The sequence below is a fragment of the Rhamphochromis longiceps genome, linkage group LG18 (genome assembly GCF_057381845.1).
Source record: "Rhamphochromis longiceps isolate RC_006_pf linkage group LG18, R_longiceps_female_GT1.1, whole genome shotgun sequence".
In the NCBI taxonomy this organism is placed as follows: domain Eukaryota; kingdom Metazoa; phylum Chordata; class Actinopteri; order Cichliformes; family Cichlidae; genus Rhamphochromis; species Rhamphochromis longiceps.
The window spans coordinates 22,205,317-22,231,551 of record NC_140574.1 but is presented as its reverse complement, the minus strand read 5'-3'; the positions used below and the strand labels follow the sequence as shown (position 1 = coordinate 22,231,551).

General features: G+C 41.1%; 1 protein-coding gene across 4 annotated transcripts in view; it reads left to right on the top strand.

Moving 5' to 3' along the window:
* Positions 1 to 393: 393 nt before the first annotated feature.
* Positions 394 to 26,235, top strand: part of LOC146648239 (neurocan core protein-like) — a 57,185-nt gene continuing 31,343 nt past the window's right edge. Inside the window, exons 1-2 of one of the 4 annotated variants that reach the window (XM_085388616.1) lie at positions 394 to 515; positions 23,404 to 23,483. In XM_085388616.1, the coding sequence (XP_085244742.1) occupies positions 23,411 to 23,483 (73 nt within the window). In that variant the 5' untranslated portion in view covers positions 394 to 515; positions 23,404 to 23,410. Of the gene's footprint in view, positions 516 to 10,227; positions 10,629 to 23,400; positions 23,484 to 26,235 lie in introns of those variants that run through there. The other 3 variants (XM_085388618.1, XM_085388614.1, XM_085388615.1) reach the window with 3 other exon arrangements.

The window sequence follows — 26,235 nt, the reverse complement described above, 5'->3', positions numbered from 1 at the left end:
GCGGACTGTAAAAGATGGGACTGTTAAAATGTTTCTCAGAGCAGTTTCAGAGATTGTTGTTTTGCTTGCAGAGACTGAATGAATATTCTTCAATGCTAAATGATGTTTGAATATGTTGTATTGATGTTTATTGTGATATAATGTGTGTATATCAAGCGGGGAGTGTTATGCCTTTTGGTCAAAAGTCAGTAGTTAGTGCATAGTCTGATTAAGTTACATAAGCAAAGTGATAAATAAGTTCAAAGTTAAGAAATATTATAAGTGATTCATGCTAAAAACAGTTAAAATGTATGGGTTTGTAATTTGCTCAGAGTGAGACATCGTTATCACAAGCGATCTTTGTATTGTATGTGCGGAAATGGGAGCGAGGGAGCGCTCTGATCATTAACATATCTTTGACGTATTTTCTCCGTTAATGCCGTGAAAAGTGTTTCGGCAGTATTAAAAGAGTGAACGAGTTCATGTACACGCTAAGAGTGCCCTACACGCTTGTACCTTGGGAAACGTTCGTCTTTGTGAGTATTAATATGTTCAGAGATAACTTTTATATGTGTTTACATGGAGTGAACTGTGATGCTAATGTAACGCACGTGTTAAGCTAGGCTAATCAGTAAGTTGTCATTAAGATGTGTATTAGCTAGCAATTTATTTTCATTTTCTGTATGTTTCAGTTACAAATAAGAATTAGCAAGGAGAAGCCTTGAGAGACATAAGGCTTTAAAGGATCTTCATTAAAAGCAAGAAAAGCAAGCCTTGTGTGGAAGATCTCCTCTATTTTGTTCGCTAGCTGTCTAGCTTCACATGGTCACGTGTCGTGAGGGCAGCATAACTACCACAAAAGACTTCAAGTTGTCGTTGATCTTAAATGAGGTAATAATAAAATATTTGGGTAGTTTCTCATTATGATTTAAAGAGGACAACCACAATTGTTCACCCAACCACTAGCCTTAAGGAAAGAAAAGTTAGGTATTCTCATTTATATACACATAAAAATGACCCCAAGAAATCACAAAAATCACAAATTCTGCCAGGTTATGTAAAATTATGAACACAGCTGTTTGTTCTGGGGGAACCCGATATCACGGCAAAGCATGTGATAGACACGTGTGTCCATTTTACGCTTTGCCTCTCCAAAATGTGAAATGTACATGCATGCAGAAGTAATTTGCAGTAACAGTAGAGGGAGATATTTTATTTGAAGCACAAAATAATCTCAGGAAAGCCTTTAAACAGAAATTACTAACACATTTACATGTAAATACACATTAGCTGCCTAGCTTAATCGTTCCTGGGAATTAAGAGACAGGGAATGTACTTCATATGTTTTTTGCTCACTACCGACTTTCTGGCTTTTAATAAGTTATCTCCCCCTGCTAGTAAAGCATCTTTTGCATGCATGTCCATCTCACGTTTTGGAGATGCAAAGCGTGAAATGGACACGGTGGACCGGCGTGTCTATTTTGCTGTGATATTGGGGACATTTTGTTTATGTCATATCTGCTCTCTTTCTACATTTTTCCCATAAAATGTTTCTTGTAAAAGAAAGACAAAAAAAAAAAGAGAAAAGAAAAGAAACAAAACTCTTGTAAACCTTTCTCTCAGTGCTTCAAATTATAACCCAGTGCATGCATGTCTGCTTTTCTAGAAACTCAGCCTCAAGCCTTTAAAGGAAAAGTTCTTCAGTGAAGCCTCCGGAGAAAACATAAAATATGAACGAAGGGAAAATTAGGCCAAAGCAAACATAAACCAAGGGCCCTGTGGTTAGACAGTATGGGGGTATTACATGTGGTTAGCTCCGCTGCCAACCTCGTCTCCTGCACTTCCTCCATGACTGCCCTGCTGCCGCCCAGATGGGCCTGCTGGGCTCGGAAACATTTAAACTTAGCAGGGTGGCTAAATCAAGCCTGAACAACTGCCCCATCAGCACAGAGACTGGAGTTTGTAAAATCTAGCTCAGTTTATATTTCTCCTGACTGGGAGGTATCCTGTTTTCCATCTTTTTATGTAGTTTTCTTTGATCTCCTCTCATTATCAGCAAGGCCAGCAAATAATAGGCAAACATGTGCGTGGAGAAGCCATGATGCTACAGAAAGCTTCATTACGCAGGCTGCCTTCCTACTGAGGAACAGCCTGCGTTACTTGGAAGTGGCATTTTGCTCCAGTGAAGATGCTGTAATAGCTTTCCAGAAGTCTTTTTTTTGTCTCAGCATCCTCATCCGACCTCCCTTGTGTGCTGTGTGTTCTCCACTGTGCGCGGATGGCTGCCCCCTTGCTGGAGAGTGATTGACGTTGTTTGTCTGTTTGGTGAGGCGCCTGACATTTCTAAAAGTCACAGCTCACATTAAGGATGAGCCTTCTTCGGGCTTGCATGTGCATGAATTGCCGCCTGTGTCCACCACCACAGCATATCTGTTCTCTATGGCTGTAAACTTTAAGCAGAGCCAGACTCAGATGTCTAGTTTTGCTTCTGACTATGAATAAATATAATTTGATATATTTGGTCTTTATTGCATCTCCTCTCCTGCAGCAGAGTGGCTACGAACCAATCAAAAAACAGCACAAGGCAAACAGTTTAATCCTGCAATGTTAGTTCTGGTGGGCTGATCTTACACATGTTCAGAGCTCCCTGTAGCACTTCCCAAAGGCATCTGCAGTAAAAACTCTCAGAGCGGTGCTTCTGCGGTTCTCTGCTCCTCCTCCTGTCATGTTTTGAGGGAATCTGAGATGCACTGAGAGCTTGATGAATCCCCCACAGTTTAGCCCGTCTCTATTTTTCCATCAGTCTCAAAGCGCTGATGAGAACGTCTATAAATGTGTCCGCTTGTAAAATAAACACAGCAACTGGATCAGGAGTTTATTTTATTTTACTGGATCCATAAGTGTGTATGTGTGTAAGTGTGTTTGTGTATGCGTGTGAGTCTGACTGAAATTTCCATGCACTTTCTCCTGTCTCATAAATCTTTTACAAAACACAGCATTGTGTTTGAAAGCCACCATGAGTAAAGCAGGAACTAACACGGATGCAGCCACGTGTACACTCTAAACCAGATTAAATATGACTGTAACACAGCTTTTTTGTGGAGATTTTGGATTTTTATTTTGTATTTTGTTCCCTCATCGTGAAACAAAAACAAACACATAGACATCAAGAGAGCATGACGAGGTGTTCGAATGGCTGAATGAACTCACATTCGCAGGGCTTGTTGTCACGTGCAGCGCTTCTGCTGTAGAGTTTTGTGTTGACAACAAAAAGGAAAAGCTTTTGCATCAGTCCGGGAAGGAGATGCAGAAAGTGCCCCTGCGTTTTAAGACTACACTGTTTAACAAAAGCAATAATTTCATGTTATTTGGAGCTCCCTTGCCTCTGTGGTACAGCCGTACTGTGTAGATCTAAAGTCGGCTTCTGTTCCAGACGATCAATTTGGGGCTGACACACACCTCTCCTTGTACACTCATACGCCTTGTTTACAGCTCAGGCAGCTCTGAATTCCTCAGTGTTGGAAGTATAAGTGGAAACACACAGAGGCATAAACTGAAGAGTCATCTCTACGCAGGTGTGAAGTTCATTGCAAAAGCACCGCATTATATTTCAAATGACTCGTGTTTATGCATCACTACCTTACCATCTGATGTTAGGAAGCACCGCTTTCAACACATTTTATGGATGTTTAATCCCTTGACATCCAAATTTATCCCTATTTCCCTTTGAAGGTGCTCCAATTAAAATTTGATAGGAACAATAGATGAAAAGTCTTTGTGTACTTGAATCTGCAGTCCCCCCGAGCTCCGTGGAGTTTTTAGCATCTTTCAGCTCACTGTTTTGGTTTACTCTGTCATTTCCAAACCTCTGATCAGTGTCATTTTCAGAAGCGGTGGTAGACGGCTGTTGTTTCTGTAAATGATAAAAATACATAAAATGATATAAATACGGCCCCCGAGGCGAAAGACACATAAAAGCCATCCGACCCATTCATCTAACCGCCCGCTAAGTGATTACTTAGTAACCGTGATTTGGCATTACTGTATATCGCCGCTTTCATTGCCAGCAGAGTGCTTCCACTCTAGATTTATGGGCTTTTGCCCGCTCTTTCCTCTTCTTCTCCAACTCTTCTGATGAGTTCGCAGGTAACGTGTCCTTCTGATGACTCCTCTGCGTGGGTTTTGTTTGTTTGGTACAGTGAGCTGCCTCTCCCGTGCCAGCCAAACGTTCATCTCCTTTGGAGGCATGCTTTGTTTTGTCTTCCTGCCCAGCATACATCCAGTTTTCTCTGAAGGTTTTCTCAGGCTTCCAGATCTCGTTTTGACTTCACAGTTCCCTTTAACCGACATTTCTCAGTGACATTTCAAACGACACTTTGATGTCTTTTTATAGCGCGTCCCTTCTTTGTAGACATCAGTTAGATTCATTTTTAGATCCTCCGTCAGAGGAACCGGAGGATGTTGAGTGTTAAATAAGGTTAGAGGAGTTTATCTCAGAGTCTGGGACTGTAATCAGAGGACAGTTCCTAATGACAGGTACATTACACTCCAGTAGCTAATTCATTAAGGCATAACAAGCTCCTAAAGCCCAAACTTCACAGGCTGCAGTCGTTGCTCATGCCCACAGACTTAACATTAAAGATAGACATCACTATGATGTCAACCATTAATGGAAAACAACTTTGAAACATTGGGCTTTGCATTTATGTGCGACAGTGAAAATGGGGCATTATCAGCTAAAGCTAGAGCTTCCATAATTCATTGTGTTATTAAACACAATGCTTTTTTTGGCTTAAACCAAAGAAATTAAAAATGAAACAGCTGAGTCCTTCGAACTTCTTCTTCTTGTCCTCCTTCTTCTTCTGTGGGTGGGGGCAACCTCCAAGTGACTGATTGTACTTGCAGTGACCAACAACAACACAACTCTTTGGTGAACCCTTTTGATCCCAAGACGGCACAGGAGGGAGGCAACTTTGTTGTGGTCTGACTGCAACCACTCTGAAACAGACTGACAAGCGAAACTGCGTTAATATATTTGAATCGCTTATCACGGCTCACATTCTTTTATTTTGTCTGTATAGTTTCCTTTTTTAAATCTTTTATATATCTGTTGTATTTCTCATACGCCCTTTTTATAATTGCTGTTTAAATTGTTTTTAATTATCATTCATTTTTCTATTTTATATGTGGATTGTTTTCTTTTTGGCATCTATTGTGGACAGCAAAGAAAAAGTTTGACTGCACAGAGAGACATGATTAATTACTGCGCATATGACAATAAACTTTGAAACTAAAAATACTTTGAGGTCTAATTTATAAACGCAGACAGATTTTCAGCAGGTTGCAATCAATCTGAATCAGATGAGCGCAACTCATCTGTCATACGTCTCGTTGCAGGGGGCTCGACTCCGCTGGTTGCCAACTGGTTTTATTCTGTTTATATTCTTATGAAAGTAAACCTGCTGAGCTTCTGTGGCATTTGTTAAATTTCAGCCCTGCAGCAACTACGTCACAATTTGGGGAGTTTCTCAATTTCTGCTTCACATCTATGAGGTTCTGGTTGGACTTTGAATGCAATCAGGTTTATGCCATTTGTGATTTTTAGCAACTGATCACAATTAATCATCACAAACAGATTGCATGTAATTGCCAACATGACCTCATTTGTCGCAGACTGATGGCAGACTGATTCTGTCTTATTTATCGCTGTCTTGATGCACTAAAGTCACTTTGAAGATGGCGGCTGAGTGTTAGTAGTTGCAGACTTGGTCTTCATCTGTGAAGCAACCACTCTAGAGGCAGCAAGATTTCAACAGTTTTGGTTATGCTATAGCCTCCAGTCACTGTTTTACCCAGTGTGAGTATAGCACACTGGGCACCTGTCACTCCTGCCAACCCCTTACTTGTGCTTAATCTCGAGCCTTTTATTATTTTCCCCTTAATAATAAAAACCTTCATTTAGAAATGAGAAGTTGTTATCTTTGTCTAATATTTAAATCTGTGACAAGCATACAAAAAACAGGAAATCAGGAAGGGGGCAAGCACATTTTAACAACACTGTATATAAATAACTCAGACCAAGTAAATAAAACTGCTACTTGGACAAGATTTTAAAAATGTCTATTTCTGCTGTGAAATCTGGCAGTTTTACACTGTGGGGTGAGGAACTGTGGGTTTGACTTAGTGTGGAGACGGGCCCAAGTGTAACTCTTATGAACTGCAGTTCTTGGGACTTGTTCTTTGAGTTGGCTTCATTTTTCTTTTTCTTCTTTTGTCATTTTCCCTTTTCTTTTCTTTTCTTAAAACTACCCCCAAACAAATAATGGAACATTTGAAAAAAATGCTCATTTTCACATTTACTTGTGTTTGTTTGCTATCACATCAAACTTAGCCCAAGGATAAAAACGGCTGTTGTTAAGTATTTATCAGCTTCACAGTCAGATATTTTCTTCAGGAATGGGTGGAGCCCAAATCACAAATATTAAACTTGCATTCATTATGTGGTTGCTGTACTCTACATGAATGCTGATGCTGCTCCATGTCTGCTGGCTTTGCATGTTTACTTATTATTGCAATGATCTAATATTAGAATACATTCATGGTGTGTTTACTGGCGTTTGCTATCCCCAAGATGCCAGAACAAAATTTGATTTACTTTAAGTAGTTTTAAGCAGGTAGCACAAACTCACAGGTGAAATATTTAAACTGAAAAAAATCAAAACAGTCGTTATTTCTGCATGGTCAAACTGAAACACGCTGTTTTACACAATCTTTATTATATGAAGGTAAAAATTAACTCATATTCTTTATTACTTGTTTAATGCTCTAATTTAAGGCCTCAATTCCACGCAGATAAATCTGAAATATGAAGTTTTTGTGTGCACGCCAGCTCCGTAAATCCCCTCAGTTCTCCAAATCTTATTATAAGAATAAATGAATGAAATCAAACAGAGTATATACAGACTTTTTTCGCAGTCATCGTGATTATCATGATTAGTGGCTCGATTAAGATTCGAAAACCAACTCCTGCCTGTATTACAAAAGGGAAGATGCATAATTCAAAACCATCTTGAGCACGGAGCAACAGACTGCAGACCTACAGTATATGAATAACAAAGAGGAGTGAACTGCTCTTCTCACTTGATCACTGACAGGAATCAGTGTAGGAGCTGGACCTGTGGTCAGACAGCCCCAATGGCCAAGGGCTGCCATCAGCAACAAACCGCCGATTGCTGCTGGGTTTGTGCGCACAACGTTGCAGCAGTGAGATGTTGCCAGGTTGGGAGATTTGTCTGATGCAGCCGGTTAACAGTTAACATTGCTCAGCATTAAGGTCAAACCCTGCAAACGTTAATTAAACGGACAAGAGCCCCAGCTTGTCTATAATAGGTGGCCTGGGGGTTATACGCGTAAGCACACAAGTTCTTCCATTAAATGTGTGGAAACACGAGGTGACACGAGGGTGTTGGGGTGGGTGGGGGCAGTGGCGTGTCTAGAAAATTTTTGTTGGGGGGGCCAGGTAGGGGCACAGATTTGGAGAAGGGTGGCAGATGTAATTGGCAGATAATGTTTAAAAAAAATTTCTACCAACCGTTAACCATAATTCAATAATCCTATAAACCTAATAACCAAATGCACTTTTAACTCTTATTAGAATGAGATTTTAACCACTACGGTGCAAAGTTTTTAGATACTGCGTTGATAAAGTACAAGAGATACAATCAGTGCTTTGTCAGTGTTTACTCAGCATTCAAGGAGAGCAATATTTGCATAGTATTTTTACTGACATATACTGCACATATGTTTTGGACAAAAACATTTTTGAATATTAAAATACGAACATTTGTAACATACAATTGACAAATTAGCCAATACCAATGCAAAACTTTGTGCCTATTAAAAAAAGAAGATAATCTTCTCACAAACTGGTGTTTGATTTTGAAACAGGAAAAAAGTGGGGAAACAACTGAAAAGACTAACATTTGAATAAAACCTGAAAGCAAGTAAATACTTTCTATGCTGCCTTATGGTAAACTTTGGTAATATTGATAAAGAACAACACTGGCTGATGATAAAATACAGTCAGCTGGCATGGTGACACTGCCAGTATTAACCTGCAGGGCTGGACTGGGACAAAAAAATTGGGCATTTTCACTACAGGCCGACCCACCAGGTAGTAAAGCCATAAAGACTTTGACTGAAAACAAACGCTGTTGTGACAGTGATGTACACTGTCTTGTTGGTATATGTATGATTTCTATACATTTTACGTCAGATAAAAACTTTGGTTGTAAGATTTAGATAATTATTTAATAAAAACTAGGTATTTTAAATGAGAATAAGAAAGAAAAGTATTTCTTTGTGCCCACCTCTCCCTGTTAATGCCCTACCTGCCCCCTGGCAAAACTTTCCTAGATCCACCCCTGCACAGTTACCAGCTGTCAGCTACATAAAAAAGGATCCTGGTGTTATTTGTCTCTCAGAAACAGTTGATAACTTCAACTCATTCATGTCACCTAAAAGGTAAACCTGTTTCTCCATCACCTGTTCAGCTCTGATGATTCAGTAAGGACATCTCCTGGTTTCATCTTCATGTTTCCCTCTCACCACATATCTAAACAGACATCATGACCAGCAGCTTTACAGCTGTGGCTCCAGCAAACATCAGCTGATACTAGAAATTAATATTAAATACATTCTAACAACAGCTGATCAAGCTTAAACGTGCTGCTGTTGTTTAGCGCAACATCTGCTGGTTTCCTGTTTCTGGTGCAAAGTGGGCGATAAACAAACAAGAGAGACGATCAGCTGATCATTGATCAGTTTCATGATTGAAGTAGCAACAGGAGAGGCAGGGGGAGAGAATGAGAGAAGAAGAGGCAGCTGTGCAGCGTAAAGACAGAATAACTCCAGCTTTGTGTCTTTTTGCATTCTAGCTAAAGTTCGGGACAAACTGCGTCTCTTCTCAGCTCAATACGAAACGTGTAATATTTTCTCTGAATGAGGGACCATTCCATTTTTAAGGAGCCGTTGGCAACTCTACTAACTAACCTTATGAATAAAATAAAGTTCACTATCAGTAACATCATAGCACCCACCCAGCTGTATAAAAACTCCGTCAAACTGGCTAGAACGCAGTATGAGTTATTGCAACTGACGGTAAAAAGTCAGCACAACGAAAATAAACTCCACCTAAACTTGGTTTATATCTGACCCAGATAGACTGCAGGTCATAACTTCTTACCTGAAGTTCAGTTCACCTGACACTCGGACTGGTGGCCGCCTCGGGGCTCTCCTCCTGCCTCCCCTTCCCTCATCCACCTGCTGGCCTCTGTGGAAGCCCCGTCATAGCCACCACCAAACAACGGAGTTATTTCTACACATCGACCTGCATCTGGCCAATCCACCATCTCTCATTGTTCATGCCATTACAAAAAAAATAAAAAATAAGTCAAATAAGCCCGATGGCCAGTCCAGCTATGTTAACCTGCAACCAAATCTGCAGCTCCATACAGCAATGTTACGACTTAGATTACATCGTATAACTCATAACTCTTATGTTAGCTGCCCTCAGTAGCATACTGTCTGAAATATTCCACAGCTGCAATAATTCTTTAAGTGTTATTTTTTCTTTGGTATTCTAATTTCACCGAAGTTTACTAAACTCAACAAACTTGATATTACTTACCGGGACATTTATTCTGTCCTCATTTTCTTTCACCGAAAAATTGTTTCCTGCAGTGCCATCTTTCGTGCTTCGCTCTCCTACCTTTGCTAACCTGATGCACATAGCGCAGAAGCCGATGCTGCATTCACTTACACTCGGATATCTGAGCGTCACCGTGAAAACATAATCGGACATTTGATATTTGATTGAATTTTATTGTTTTGCCTTTGGGGTGGCACCTGGGGTGGCCAGTCTGGTTGGGGGGGGGGGGGGGGGGGGGGGGGGTGGCCTGTGCCCCCCCAGGCCACCCCGCTGGACACGCCATTGGGTGGGGGTTAACTGATGGTCAGACTGTCACTGTGAGCTTACGGGTAAATTTAATTCGCAGACCCCGGATCAACCTCGGAGGTTTATATAGGAATCGGATTATGGTCACATAAACTACATCCCTTCTCCTCTTTTCACCCCCCACTCTCTCCTCAATCCCTCCCACCCACCCACACCGCCACCCTATCCCCACTCTTTGAATGGGGGGCGCTGGAACCGTCTGCCCGTCACTGCTTGCCTCTTTGTTTAGACCGATTCCGCTTCTCTCCCTCGGCGTTGCTGCTGGCGAGGAGGGGGGACGGAGGGAGCACCTTGCTGTCTCTCTCTCGCTCTCTCTCTCTCTCTTTCTCTTTCTGTGTGAGTGCTCCTGCTCCGATCTGGCACAAATCGGCGTCTGACGGGATGACCGGCGCATAGGCTGCTGCTCAGTGAGGAGAAGATAATGTTGAAGGAGTGAAAAGTAAGATCCGGAGCGCTTGTGCAGACACTCCCCCTGGTCTCTGTTCTGCCTCTGCAAAGTGCTGTTTCACCCTTGTTCCGTCGTTCGCCGTCTCTGCACCCCTCGGGGAGCTTTGGAGAGCACCTGATCTGAGGCGCAAAGCTTTGCTTTCCCTAGGACTGCACCACTGAGGCGAACCTTGGTTCGGTAGACACGGTAAGAGAGAGAGAGAGAGAGAAAAAGGCAAGAATAAAATGTTTTTCGCTTGCATGCTTTATGAAATCAGTCATTTGGTCAGTGTGTCATGTCTCAAGTCGCCGGGTAGCCGGAGGCGGCTGAGACCGCTCTGCTGCGGGAAGATGCTTTGAAGTGTGCGTTTCTTGGCTTAAAAAACGTACTTTTAGAGCAGCTAGAAGAAAAAAACCCGAAAAAAACAAACATGGGTACATTTTTCTCACATTGCTCTAATTATATGCAAATACAATACCAGAAAGTATTAAAGTATTTTTTTCTTGTGGACCAATCAATGCCTTCCTGTTCGATCACACCGTCAGCTTCTGAGAGGCGCGCAAATCGCACCCGTTTGGGATATCTTTAATTATTTACAGGTCAAAGCTTTTAATATTGGTCTATATTTACAACCCATGTATGTTCATGCATAAATCATCAACTCAGCGAGTAACCTCGTTAGCGTGCCCATTACATGGTTTCATCTCAGGAGAGCTTGTCTTCATATCACGAGAACTGGTTTACACGGGCGCAAAAAACCTTCTTAAATCTTAATCTACAGATGTCAGAAAGAAAGGAAACCAGAAGGTGAAGACGCCTTCTACCGGTGATGCAATTGTAGAAGCGCATCCGAGCTCTTGAACAGGTGTTTGTGAAATCTATTATGTAAATCAGAGGCTTTTGGTGAGCAAACAACATGTGCTGAGTGACTGCCAAAATCAGATCTCGTGGTCCATCTCCAGAGCTGTCACCTGCGCCTGACATCAAAGATCCTCCGTGGAATCTGAGTTACTAATGATCACAGGGTCTGCTTGTCAGTATGTTATCTTTACACTGAAGTACCCCGTGCCAACTTTGCTTTGCTTTGCTGAAAATATGTGAGAAGAAAAATGAAGCAACAAAAAAAAAGTGTCGGTAAAAAGATGGATTGCCTGGTGCCAAGTAGGTGAACAGATCTTAGAGGGTTTTATATTGATGAGTGCCCGCTCTGTAAACAAACACTGGCATGTACAAATCACAGTGAAGGAGGAGAACAGTTTAAGTCACCTTGACGAATGAGCTGTATTGTCTGAGAATATGAGAGCCCCTGCAGCCCAATAAAGCCCATTCTGTTTCCATTCACCGCCTCAGCCTGGAGGAGTCCAAGTCTTTTCTTCTTTTGCCTTGTTAGTGCGCCCACCACCAGCTGTGTGTCAGTGCCATAAAGCAGGACGAGGTTAACTAGGCAACGACACGTTATAGAGGAGCTCAGGAAAATGTTTGCAAGAGGCTACAGAGAGGCAGAGAAGTGGTGCTTACAGGGCGAGAAGAGAAAAGTGAGGAATGAGGCAAAGAGGCTCAGCTGAAAGTTTACAGCATGCATTTTTCATCCTGTCCGGATCTGTGTGTGTGTGCTTGAGAGATTGTGTATGTGTGTGTGAGTCATCCATGAGCCCTGGCACGCATGCAGTAGTTGCGTGTATGTTTGCGTGTTGAAGTGTGTATGTAGATGAGTGCACTCATACGAGCAGAGGGATCAGAGAGCGGTGTTGTGAGGAAGAAAGGGGTCTGATTCTAAAATAGAGTACGAGCTCAGTTCAGCTGCCTCGCTGTCTATTTGCTGCAAACTTTGCACTCATTCAGCCTCTGTATTGTTTATCGTGCATTTCTCTGTGAGCAGTCTGCAATTTAAGGAGCCACTTTGCATCAGTGGAAGATGGAAAAAAAGAGGCTCATATGCAATGCTTTTAGAGATGCTAGAGTGTGATTAATCATTGCATAAAACTAGTTCCAGCTTTATGTGAGCATTTTTCTGCTTTTTTTTGTCTTGTGTATGAACATGAGCTGAATTTCTGTAGTTTGGCTGGGGAAAATAAATCTGCAGAAGCATTTCAGTGTTTTTCTGCAGTTTCTGTGGAGACAAAAATGAATTATTGAAACAATCACTAAGTTATTTGTAGCTGAGTGACAAACATCACTGTTTTTCCAGATGTTATAGAACTGCAGAGTCAATATCTTTGGGTTTCAGTGGGCAATCAATGAAACTGCTGTGTTTCTTTTTTGTGTGTGTTATTTTCTGATGAAAATAATCATTAGTAAAAGCCATGCTGGTCTCAGCTCATGTGAATTTGTTTCAAGAGCCTTGCTGCTGGCATATTTGTCAGTGAAAGCCAAAGGTAATTCTCAGTCAAGGTTTGATTTTATTCTCTATGGTTAGAAAGTGCCAACTCTAATATGTCACTTAGGTGATTATGGGTTCTATTCCCCACTAATACAGTGTTAATAGCTAACAGAATGAGACTATATAAATGCAAATGAGCACCAGCTTTGCGCTTATAGCGGCTTAGGTATGATCAAAATAAGCTTAACTTGGAGAGAGCCACGGGCTTGTTGCTGTATGATTGTGCATCTATTAAAAGGTTCTGATTTTGTTTGGCTCAGAATGTGATGGGCAGTGTTTTAAACCTCTTTTTGATGTTTTTTAACCTGGATTTTATAAGCAACGGACTCATCTGTGAACTAAGCTGTGAACCAAAATGGGAGCTTTAACGATCTCTTTGGGCTTTGTGGTCCGTGTGGAGCCAGAAGGGGAATAGGTTTGTGGACTAACAATGACTTTACAGTGAATGTTGTAAAAACTGTCTGTTTTCAGCACTGGACAGCTCCCAAATCTCAGAGCTCGGGGACCTAACTGCAAACACTTGGGAAATAGTGCAAGAGAAATGAATACTCAGTGTTTTGAGGTCCTTGGATTGGGATATTGTCGAACTCCGTCACTCTGCGGAATATTGAAACCCTCTCGCAGCCTGTGCACCCAGCAGCCAAAACCCAAGGGGGATTGGGCAAGCCAATCCATCAATCAAATTCAGTCTATAGACTGGGAGGGACTAAAGCAACCCACGAAACCAATCATTACAAGCCTAGATGGGACCACAGCTGAACAGCTCACCCACACAAAGAGAAGGGCCCTCTCTTTGTCTTTGGCCAGGGGCTCTCCTCGAAGGTCTGGTGGAAGACAAATGTTTGGTTTCACAGATGGATGAGGAGAAGGTCTTGAAGGCAGCACGGAAGTTTTAACAGCCCCGCAACACAGAGATTAGAATATCTTCCACACGTTCGCTGGTTAATGCAGTTATGTTGTGATGTGTAACGTCCCCCCTGTTTGAAATATGTCCATTCAGCAATTCTTTGCTGTTATTGTTAAGTGCTGATGTGAGAATAAGCTGATGGCTCAAGACTCTCCAGGCATTTGGCACTGGTGACAAACACTTGGAGGACAATACTCTTCCCTTCTTCTTTCCTCGCCTAGTTGATATTCCACAGACTCAGCACATCATTAAAGACGAGGAATCTTCTTGGATGATGTCCCACCAGCGTGTGGGTCTATTATTCCATTTCATTTCACAGCTACTCACTTTTCTGACCACCTCTGGCTGCAGAACTGAACTGTGGTCATAAACGGCGGTCTGTTTACGGTAGATCCGATGATGCAAGGCGTACACAGAGGGCGTGAATGTGTGGAGGTTCAATATACTACAGAAGGTAGCACCTGATCCTTTGTTAGCATTGTTCCTCAGAGCCAACCTCAGAGGCTTCACCTTTGACCTGTGCTCTCCTTCAGACACAGCAGGCTTCAGCATGCTAACAGCCTTTCGATGCTTATATTTGACCTTTGACCTTTAAATCATTACTCATTTGACTTACAAAACATTTCCGTGTGTAAAGGTGCTTCTTTCTTTATGATAAAACGGAATAAAGGACTGTAACGTGAAAGGTGCTGTTTGCAGCCTATTTTAGCTCATTGCTGGTTTTGTGCCTGTGTTTTTATTTTGCTTTAATCTCAGCAACAAGCAGCAGAGAGATGGTGTTATTAATGGAGGATTAGCCTGATAATGGACAGAGATGGACAGAGACTGAATATCAGAAACATGAGGAAAAAGTAAAAAGTATCAAGTTAGCGCACTAGCAAATGTCACAAATAGCAAAAAATGATACGATTTCAAGCTGAAACTACGATTCAGTAAGTTTTATTTGGTACAGCAAGTATCTAATTAGTACCAAGTACAGCAAAATGTAATTATTTAAACTTACTTACTTAACTGTACAAAGCCTTGAACCACCCCTCATTTCTGTGCATTTTGCTTCCAAGCATTTAGACTTTCTCGTAGTTGTATAAAGTGCTCTTGAGCAATAGTTCTCCAGGCTTTCTGAAGGTCATTCATTCAGCTATTCCTTGGCTGCTTTTTCACTCCTTTTCAGTCTTTGTACGTGACCATTTTCAGAAGAGTCAAGCATAAAAAAGGCACCCGACTCAAGGGATGAATCACTGTTGCTCTTACACATAGATATAGACAGACAACTTAGCAACAAACCAATTTAAGATTGTATCTTTAGGGACTATTTTTTTATTAGAAGCCTGTCACCAAACATGTAATTTGTTAACGTTTCTTAAGTTGAATCTACAAAAGATAACACAGACTTGACATGGTACTTTTTGGAACAACAAAGTGATTTCCAAAGAGTTATTAGCTGAAAACTTGGCACTGTGTGCAACGTGCCCTTAAAAAACTATGAAAACTTCGCCATAGCAGATGAAGAGTATTTCCAACAAAGACCTGACACCGAACCTGAGAGATGCATCTGGCTCTTCAGTTGATCCGTTTGCTGTTCACTGAAGCCTCATCAGCAATGGTCTCAATATAACATCCTTCAAGAAACCTGGAGAACTACTCCTGAAGACTACAGACAAATCTGTGTCGAAGAATTAAAGTGGTCAGACCAAGTATTTACTTCAGGCTTGTTACAATTATACAAACTCTGTTTTTGCCTTCTATGCTGTAGGTTTGCACGTTTTAATAAATCAGTACAAATATTCCCCCTTTTCTAACAAAACATAAAGAAATAAGAGGCGACTCCAGACTTTTGCACAGTACTGTAGCCAGTCATAGTGAGATAGTGAGATTTGTACCTACAAATCTTGAGTCTCTATCTCAAGATTTTTATTCATTTTTTCATCATTTGGCCTGAAGTCTTCTGGAATCTACAAGCAAATTCTTCTCCATTATTTACAGACTTTACAGTCACAATATTTCTCCTCTGATGTTGATATATTTTGATGCATTTGCTTCAGAGCAGTGATTGACTCTACACAGAATCTGCTGTTTGCTGGTCTTTATTTTCCTCTGAAAGCTACCTTACAATGCTCCACTCTCACACACTTATAAATAATGCGTCTCCCTCGTATGTTAATCAAATGCATTTAAATGGACTTTTTTGTCCAACTCGCAGCTGGCTGACCAAATTTCTCTCTTTCTCTCACACACACACACCAACACACATATGGCAGTGACAGAAAGAGGCTGAGAATGAAGAGGTGGAGAGAGAAAATGAGCATATCTGAGATCATCTGCTGCAGGTCTGTTGAGTGCAGCTCCACAGCAGCTTAATAACACTACAGGAAGGTAGGAAACAGATGGATGGTATAAGAGCTGTCAGTCTCTCTCAGGTACCTACAAATCACTGGCGACACATACATTAAACATCACGACAGTAAATTTCCTCTTTGGTACCTGCTGCATGTTGTCTCACTGAATAATTCACAGACACACGCACGCACACGCACGCACGCACGCACGCACGCACGCACGCACACACACACACACACACAGAAAGAGTAAAGTTGTTACAGCTTGTAACCTACTTACACTTGTGCAAAGCCGATTCCTGACCTAAGTCATTACACTTCTCTGTGTCTATCTCACTGGACTTGTGCGTCAAGGATCCTTCAGATTGATCTAAATTGCCTTTTCCCACTTTACTGGACACACATCTAGTCAAATTTTACCTCGGCCTCTCCTGAGCGTGTTATCGAGCTGTTTTAAATAACCCCCGTCCCAGCACCAGTGAGATCAATGGTGTCAGTGTGAGAGGATGGAGTGTGTAATCTTGAATCGGAGGGACCAGCAGCTTTCCAGTGTCCTCTCTGCAGCTGAAGCCCAGGCCAGAGCAGTGAGTCATTAGCTGCTCTGAGTATAATCAGTGACCACACAGGCACACTGAGTGTGAAGGCTTTTGAATACTTGATCCAGATTTTCTTTTTCTTCCTTGTTGTTGTTTTAAATTCTTGAGTAATTAATGTTCATGCTCTCTGGTTTTATTGCCTCTTTTATGGTCCGACATCAACAATGCAATTTGGATTTTTTACTCTTTTCTCTGCAGTTACTTAGGAAAAGTTGGATTCGAGTGTGCAGAGTCTCCAGGATAGACTGGCCTCAGTGTTTTTTTGTTGTTTTTTGCACAAACATTAAATGAAAAAGACTTACAGAGTTACTGAGGCAGTTTTTAGACCTTCCACCGTGGCAGTGTGTTATTGTCATAATGCTGATAAAATGACCTTCCTCTTTCGCTCTTCTCTCCTTCGTCTTTTTCCTCTCACCACTTTGTCTGTCACTCATCCGGAGCTGTTATTCCGCTCCTCACTCGGCTGCTCTCTGGAGGTAATGGTTTTGTGAGATATGATTAAAGAAGAAGGGGAGAACAGGAATCACCTTTTGCTGTCGGTTTGCAGTAGGAGACACGCGGCAGACAGTTTGACTCGTTTCTGTAAAACTGCCACAGTTTCTGTCCTCGGGCCAATTCTTAAACTATGTTACGTTGCTAGACATTGATTGTGCTGCTTCCTCTTGTCATCTCAAGATTTTGCAGATTGCTGTAAAAAAAGGAAATAATATTAACGCCTGGATTTTACATCACTCAGAAAGTGAAAGAAGACCTCAAACCCTGAAGGTTCAGTCAAATGTTGAGCATGAAGTGATTTTTTTTTTCTTTTACTGTGAAAACAAATATGAACTTCAAATTTTTCATAACACAAACACAGAAATCAATTGCATTAATTGGCTATACGGTGTATTATTGACAAGCTGCCTGCAGCTAGCTTCCACCCTGCTGCAGTGGAAGAACATAAATCTGTTTTGTTCTGGAGTTAGTGAGACATGTTCATACTTCTCCAGTCTTAAATTCTATCAACTCGGTCTCATCAATGTGAAGATAGATTATTAAAAATATACAAAGCTGTGAAACTAATCTTTACGTTACTATAATCAGAAATCAAACTGAGTTATTTCATGGAACATGTTACATTTATTATTTGCTCGTGAAACAGAAGGCAGACTTTTTGTACGGTACCCTTATTTTCTCATGCTAAATGATGGCTATTATTTTGGAGTTTTACAGTTTAAAAAAAGTCAGCTGGAAACATGAGAAAGTCTTCTGGAGACATAATTTCACCGAACTCAGTGTTCAGTGATTATAGTCCAACTATCTGTAACATCAGCTGATAAAATGACTTTGTTTTTCCATTCTCTGTCAAGATGATCCCACACTGCTGTAATAATGTTGATGTCTGGGCTCTGGGGAGGCTAATCCATGACTGATAGTTTTTCACTGTGTGTTTTTCTATCCAGCTTTGCTTTTCCTGCTTTGGCAGTGTGTTTGGGATCATTGTCAAGCTGACAAGTTAAGATGTTGCCATTCAGGCACTTTGCAGATGGTGCTGCACGGTGGATCAAAATCTGAACATACATCAAGTTTGACAAGATTCCCAACAACTACTGGCTGAAATACAGCCCGAAACCAAGACAGAGCCTTCACCATGTGGTACAGATGGCTGTAGACACATACTGGTGGACCTCTGTCCTCTTCTCTCCCGCACATATTGACAAAAGATTATATCAAAACCTTCAATTTTTAATTCTTCAGTCCTGTTGCTACTGATTTGCAGACCAGTTCATATGTAATTTGGCATACCTCAGCATTTTCTCCCTGTTTCCTTTCCTAATGAAGGAACCCATGATAGCCAATCCTCCACTGAGAGCATTTGTCATGAAAGGTAGATCAACTGAAGGCCGAGATACTTCTGTCAGGTCCTGTTCAGGTCTTTGCTGGCTTTTGTCCCATTTTTTAATGTTATAACCCTCAGTTAAAAATTCTTTTGTTTTCTTTTGTCCCACAGTTGCCAAGTTTTTGATTAATGGCTCTTTGAGAATCACTCTTTTTATCAAACTGAGTCACCTATCTTAAGACTTTTTTTTGTAGATTTAACTAAAAATTCCTTGAGATAGTATCTTCTTTATGCACAAATAAGTCAGTATTAAGGAGTTTAACAAAGAAAGAAAACAAACAAACAAATTCCTCTGAAAATGGTCGGGTACAAGGACTGGACTGAAAATGAGTGAAAGACCTTTTTAGAAAGCACGGAGAACTTTTGCTCAAATATGACAGACACTCTGGCTGCCTGGAATCATAATATAAAAAAATAAAGGCTTGCTGAAGACTTTTTTGCAAGGTACTGCACTTTGTGATGTGGCGCACATGTTCATGACAGTCACACTGGTCCCAACCTGGCCTGATTAAATAAACCTTTGGAGCATATGAAACATGTAGCATGACGGAGGTGCTGCAGGCGTAAAGTTGCCACGTTGCGCATGCAAACATTTACATGTAACTGCAGCAGGAGCTAATATTTTCCTGCTTTTTTAACAACCAAGTGTCCTACCAACTGAAAACCTGAAGGAGATTTGGGACGGGGGGGAAGGGGCCCTTCCTGCCTGCATCATGATGATCATGAGTGCAGTCAGCAGACTCACATGATGTAGGTCTGCCAGGCTCGCCTGTTAGCTTCCTTTGCATCTCTGTCACTCCCCTCGCCGGCTCTTACAATGCTCTGAGAATGCATCCTATTCAGACAACATCGGGAAAATGTGTCAGCTGGACATCCACATTGAAATCCACTGAAGCACTTTAGAGTCTTCTGGCTCTTTTCTCCTCAAGACACAACTGTGCCTGTTAAAGAAAAAAGGGGCAATTTAGAGGGAGGCGCTCACAACATCTGATGTCTCATCCTTAACAAAAGGTGGTACTGGTTAGCATTCGCTGCTGTGATTGGATGACCGGTTCACTGTATGTTGTAAATCCCCTCTGGTAACACTTTGAATGGCTGCTGTCTATAGGCATACAGTGTTGTGTGTCATGTAGCACCCATACAGACGGAGCTCTGTATTCTGCTGGTGTGGGTAGTGACTGTTGGGCCCCTGCCAGTCCCAGGCCCTCAGATACAGCGCTCTCCAATGCTCTCCGTTTTCAAGTCTGGGCAATCTCCTCAGTGTCACGACCCTCTCCAAGCCTTTAGAAATCTCTTGTCACCCACCCAGCCAGCTCAACCAATGGTTCAGGCCTTAAACATGCAGAGAGCCCAACGGCTCGACCCCAATCTGTCACAGCCCGTCACGAGGGCCTAACCCACCTTTAGAGATGGGATGCCTCAAAGTGTGTGGCACTGCGGGGTCTGTGCTTCTTTTCAGTCGTCCAAAATGGAAATGATTGCCCACTATTAAAAATTGCACACTCAATAGTTGTTTAATGACAGCTTAGTTTGGCAGGTGTCACTGAGTCCAAGAGGAAGGTTTTCTTTCCAAGACCTACACACTCCGGTTTTATACATTTGAAGGTTTCACTCAGCTTTTCTCATGGTCAGGACACAGCGCAACCATTATTCCTGTAATTTATTAAAGCCTGAACTGGTGTTACACAATCTTCTTTCTAAGCATGAGGGATGCTGTTGGCATGGGTTGCTGTTACCGTGGTAAATGCAAAAAAGGCCTTTTGATTTCTTGGATAAATAATTTACTTTAACTGAAATCAAGATGTGTTGGACAAATTTCTCAAAACAATTTCACTTTCTTCAAAGAGTCTGATAGGAAACCTCAGTTAAAGGTGTTGGTGTAGTCAAGAATGCTTAAAGAGACAGCTTTGTCCACAAGTGAATTAATCATTTAGATTTACCCGTGCTGTTTAACCCGTCTTAAAATATGTACATGTATATATTTTAAAAACATAGAGTAGTTGTGTTTTCTTCAAACTGCACGCACTTCTCTTCATCTCCATTTCATACCACATAGCTCCATCTCAGACATCTCACCACTGAGCTGAGAAGCCTCGGGCACCAAGCCAAATCCTCTGGCAAAGTCAGCAGCTCTTTTCCGATGTGTGGTAGGATTTCCTGAATGTTGTGCAGTAGGACTGCACCACAATCGCCTTTTTACTGCGGTAGTAAATGTTCACCCAGTCTAACAGCAGCTTTTGGAGCGATGCCATTGGGTTGTCAGAGAATTCAGTCCAGTTTTCTACATTAGATTTCTCTCATACTGCGTCTGGTACATCAAACCAGACTCACAATATTCAAAGCCTCAGCTGTTGCATCAAATCTGTCCATAGTGCCTCCTACCATTTCTAGGAGAGGAAGGGTTCAAAGGTCTCCTTGTCTCATCGATTGAAAGCAGTTTACAGGCTCTCACACACAATAGCGTTTCTTAGGTCATTGTCTAGACAACACGTGGATGCAAGCTCTAGTGAAGTGTGTTTGTAATGCAGTATTACTTTTTTGTTATAAATAAAATCGATCACCTAAGGTTTCGTTTTCAGCGATTCAGTGTTCAAGGCTGTTTTGGGGGAAGGTTTTTTTTACGTTGCCACTGGTAAGCTGGAAATGGAAAGGAGTGAATAAAGGATCAGAAATTTGTGCATTCAGAAACATTGTGAAGGTCAGCATTAGTTTTTCTGTCAGTACTATTTGATGCTGCTCCTTGTCAGGGCTCCACAGGTTTGGTTACCTTAACTTATGGATGTATGTACAATACTGTGCAAAAATCTTAAAGAAAAAACTGAAAATCTTTCTTTATATTTTGCTTCCAAAGAGTCAGACTTCTAGTTTTTTAACATGCTTTTAAGCAAAAGCACTCCAGGCATTCTGAAGATCTAGAAAAATCTTTTTTGGACATTGCCTTTCTGACTTAGTCCGGTCCTTGTACGTGACCATTTCCAAAGGAAAGGGGTTTTATTTGTTTGTTTTATGATCTTTCAAGCATATAAAAGCACCTAATTCATGATTTTTTCTCATTTATGTAGTCGAATCTATGAAAAATATCAAAGATAACATAGTTTGACAGACATAAAAATATGTTCACGCCAACTAGGTGTTTTGAAGAAACAGGACAATGGGTGAACAATAGATGAAGTGAAATGCTTTAAAAAGCTACCTACAGCACATGAACATATCTGAAAGTCATGTCCTTACGGAATAGGGGGAAAAAAATCCAGCAGGGACCTGACACAGGACCTGAGAGATGGATCTACTATTCACTGAAGCCTCATGAGAAATGGACTCAGTGGAATGTCCTTCAAGACGCCTGGAGAACTCTTCCTGAAGAAAACTTAGAGACATTAGAAGAAAGCTTGCCTGGAAGAGTTGAGCCTGTGTTGAAGAATAAAGGCAGTTGGACCAAATATTTAACAACAGCTTGTTACTCTGTTTTTGACGCATGTGTTTCTATTTCCACTGCACTCGTTTCCTGTTTTCTAGCAAAATAAATGAGGGGTGACTCAAGACATTTGCACAGTACTGTACTTGTATTGGAGAGAGAATGAGCAGGATGCTGCGAGTAATTTCCTTTTTGCTGTGTTGAAATGGCACAAAAGCTTTAGATTTTACATACTAGATATGCAGCCCTCCTTTGCCACAGTTATTACTAATTTCACTTGGTCTGCTTAGATTTGAAGAAGGTTTTATAAACAACGTCACCTGGTTTTTATCAGGCACACAAAAGGAAACGCCAACCTTCACTTCCTCAAACAAACCTCATAAAAATCATATTCTAATATTTTAGGACTTTTATTCAAAGTGCTTTAAAATTTGCCTCATTTCCTGCTTCACACACTCACACTTACATGCTGGTAGCAGCGACCTGCCATACAAGGCATTACTGCTGGGCACAATTTGTGGTTGAGTGCAGCTGTAAATTGGACCCCTTCAGGGCTGTTATTTTTCTACAGCCTGAAGGGGTTGAGAAATCAAATTTTAACCAGCTTACTTTTACTTTTCTCTAGTATATAAATATTTTTCTTCATTCTATTGACCACAGGCTCTGAAAGCATTAGAGCTTTAGAGTTTCAAGATGATACAGAGCTCTAATAAGATCTAATTCAGCCCAATTTCAACTATAAAAAAGGTGGCACGTGAAAATTTCAGTTGGTGGTTTTGATTAGAATTACATTTTAATGCGATCAGTCTGGGAACCCACTGTTTATTGCTTGATGACTTTGTTTCTGGAGATGGGGGAATATTTCCTAGTGTATTTCTGGTGTTGTCAGAGGTGTTGCCTGAGGCTGAGACTTCCTCTTCTGTCCACTAATCATTGCTTATGTATGCAAATAGTTTTTTAAAAGCTAATGGGTTAATTTGGCAAATGCTTTCCCTCTTTAATGCGCTACTCAAATGGCTTACTAGCATGGTGTCAAAGTCTGCTCAGAGGTGATTGGTTAATAGCACTTAAACTACAAGTGGAATCCAAAAAGCTTCCTGTATCCATAATCCGGACATTCTGCAAACATATTAATACGCAAATATGTGTTTCTAGAAATTAAATGTCATGTACGGCATCAGGCAATTGTCTGACTCGACCAATTTTGTGTATGCACAAATCTGTCATTTTTTTAAGATCAAAATCATATTAGAGTGAAATAATGAGGAGACTCTAATAGTTGTGTCAAAAATCTGAAGCTAAAGTGAAACGGAGCAACTAAAATACTTTTGCGCCAAGCATAAAACCTGAAGTTTCAGTTGTACAAACACACTGACTTTCAAAACATTTTTACCTCCGATTGAGAGTGATTTTCACTCCCATATCATCGCTCCCTCTCACTACTTTCCCTCCTCCCCCTCTCTCAGCAGGTCTAGGATGGGGCTCGCTCTGTGTGCAGCTGGGCGGCAGATCCTCTTTCCTCTGATGCTGTTGCTCTCTTTAAGCTTGGGTGAGTTCTCTGTCTCCTTCCTGCACATTCTGCTCTGCAGAAACGAATCACCACAACAACACAAATAATAATAACAATAACAACAGACAAAGTCGACATACAGTTGGGGATAGAGATACCAGAGACAACAGGAAAGAACAAAGGGAGGTGGAGTAATCGTAGCAGAACAGAAAAGAGCCAACAACACACACACACACACACACACACACACACACACACACACACACACACACACACACACACACACACACACACACACACACACACACACACATGTATATAGACCTTGACCTAGACAGGTCTGTAATAATTTGACTGTTTTAAGACCTGACATGTTGGGGATGTTTGCAGACATGCTCAGAGGGACTGAGCTGGAACCGCTCCAAGCCCATTTATGCAAGTTTAGCCAACCATCTGTTCCATTACAACTATGCATAAAATTCACAATTACAGAACAAAAGAGAAATCATCCCCGAGCTGCAGCTCTCTATTGGATAGTATCACAGGTTTCAGGTCCCACACCCAGCCAGCTGACTGCCCGTACTGAAGATAAGTTTCTCTCTTTAATTACTTTCACTGCAATTGGCATGCACGGCAGTGGTCAGCCTGGATTTTCATTAAAACGAAAACCTGCATTGCACATTTCCAGAATCAGAGCATTACTTTACTAGTCACTGCGCTCAGACAACATACAGTTTTATCTCGCCACATGCAAAAGTATTTTGTCTGTTTTTGTTGCACAACGAAGAGTTAAAAATAAACCTGAAAGATATTCCAACTGTTAAAATGAAACAGCAGGATTTGAGCCTGTGATTTTTTTCAGAATTGAAGGGAGCAGATAATATTTTATCATCTCTGAGTTCATCACCATAAAGTCATCCTTGTGCATATAACAGAGTGTGGGCTAAACAAGATTTAAAACTGGGAAACAGAGAGAGCTATATTAAGGTTATATAAACTGTATAAACTGAAGAAAAATTGTAAACAGTGTACAGAGTTTATAGTAAAAACTTCACCACAGTAGTAATGTTTTATTTCAGCAGATCTGCAACAGATACACATGGTCACATTATGAGTTGATGAAAATCACAAGCAAATGCCAAAAAACTACCTTTGGCTAGTGCAAAGTGCTTTGTTAAATACAGATCGCCTCAACGCACCTCTGCAAGGTTTAACTGCTTGCATAACAGCCTGGGATTATTATATACCAGCCTAATGATGGATTTCTCTATAAAGGAATAGTTGCACACTTTGGGGAAAGCATGTTGTTGGAGCATTAGATAACAGCGTGGTTTGGCTTAGTGTGAAGGCTGAAAACAAAGCACGCCAGGATGTAACTTTCCCTCAGCTGATGTTGAACACATTTTAAAGATTTTGTGTTGATACAGACAAAACTTTTGTTTTGTTACACATGGACTTAGCACAGCTTGCTGTTTCCTGCAGTTTCCAATCTTTGAAGTTAACCTGTAGCTTCACACTGTGCAGACATGTGAAAGATGATGGGGCTGGTGAAACTAAATTCAAGTACAATATGACAAACTTTTATGATATTTGGCCATTAAATACTCCAAGAAAAGTTCACATAATTTGTGAACAATATCAAGGCGCTAAACTCAGACTTTTCCCAACTGACCTCAGTGTATTGGGCACATTAGGTTTATTTTTTGGGTCATGGCATTTCCATTTGAGCTATTCCAGTAAAACAGAGCGAGGAAAAAATACAATACAATACAGTGAGCATGCATTACTTTAATCTCTTTGATTCTGCTGTGATAGACTCAGACTTTAAAGGCTTAGGCTGTTGGACAGATTGTGTTTTTGTACAAATGATTAGCATAAAATACAATCTTTCATTTGTAGCATGCAACATTTCAGGTGTGATTTTATGCTGTTTTGTCTACATAATGAAGGGTTTGCTTGAAATTACTAAAATTTAAATCTTTGGAAGCTGAGCACTCATTTTTTAATTGATGGATAAGCAGTTACATTTCTGGGACTGCCCTCTTCAGATTTAAGCGTATTTGTGGGAGTTTTTTTTATTTTTAGAAAGCATCCCTGGTGCTGACAGATCAGCTTTGACCTGGTGGGAAATGTACATGGGACCTCTGGAGGGCTGTCAAGACAGCTGACAACACCCATGTTGATTCTCAAATGTTGGCAGCCGAACCTTTAGATCCTGCAGGTTACAGAGTGAGTCCAGTGGGGATTTTGCTTGACCTTGGACCTCGGGCTCTTCTCTGTGGTGTGGTGCGGCTCACTGGCCCACAGTAGAGGCTGCTGCCATTGGGGAGTGCCACTGACATGGAAGAATCAGCTTAACTAAAATAATGTGCCCGTCAATGTAACATCCACATGGATGTCACGACCTAAGGCCTCTGGAGCATTGCAGTGTAACAAGATGAGGAGTTCAATTAACTCCTGTCTGTGGTTTTAATGCACAGATAGACCTACAGTACCTGGTGATCTGCTGCAGCTGGAATGTGCTCTGATTGCTATCCTACCCACACGTGACTCTTAAGTGGTAAATGACAGCAACATAAATATTTTTAAGTTACACTTTACACTTAGAGCTTTAAAGTCCATAATAGTTGGAACAATATTGACCAAGAAGAAATTTTTATTTTTGGAACTACAGATGGGTCTGTTAATGACAGAGAGCATCCTTTCATGTCACTTCCAGCTCTTTGCCTGGGGTTTTCTTTTCTCCCCTCCCATCACCTCCAGGCTACGAGGTACACTTCCTCCATTCAGT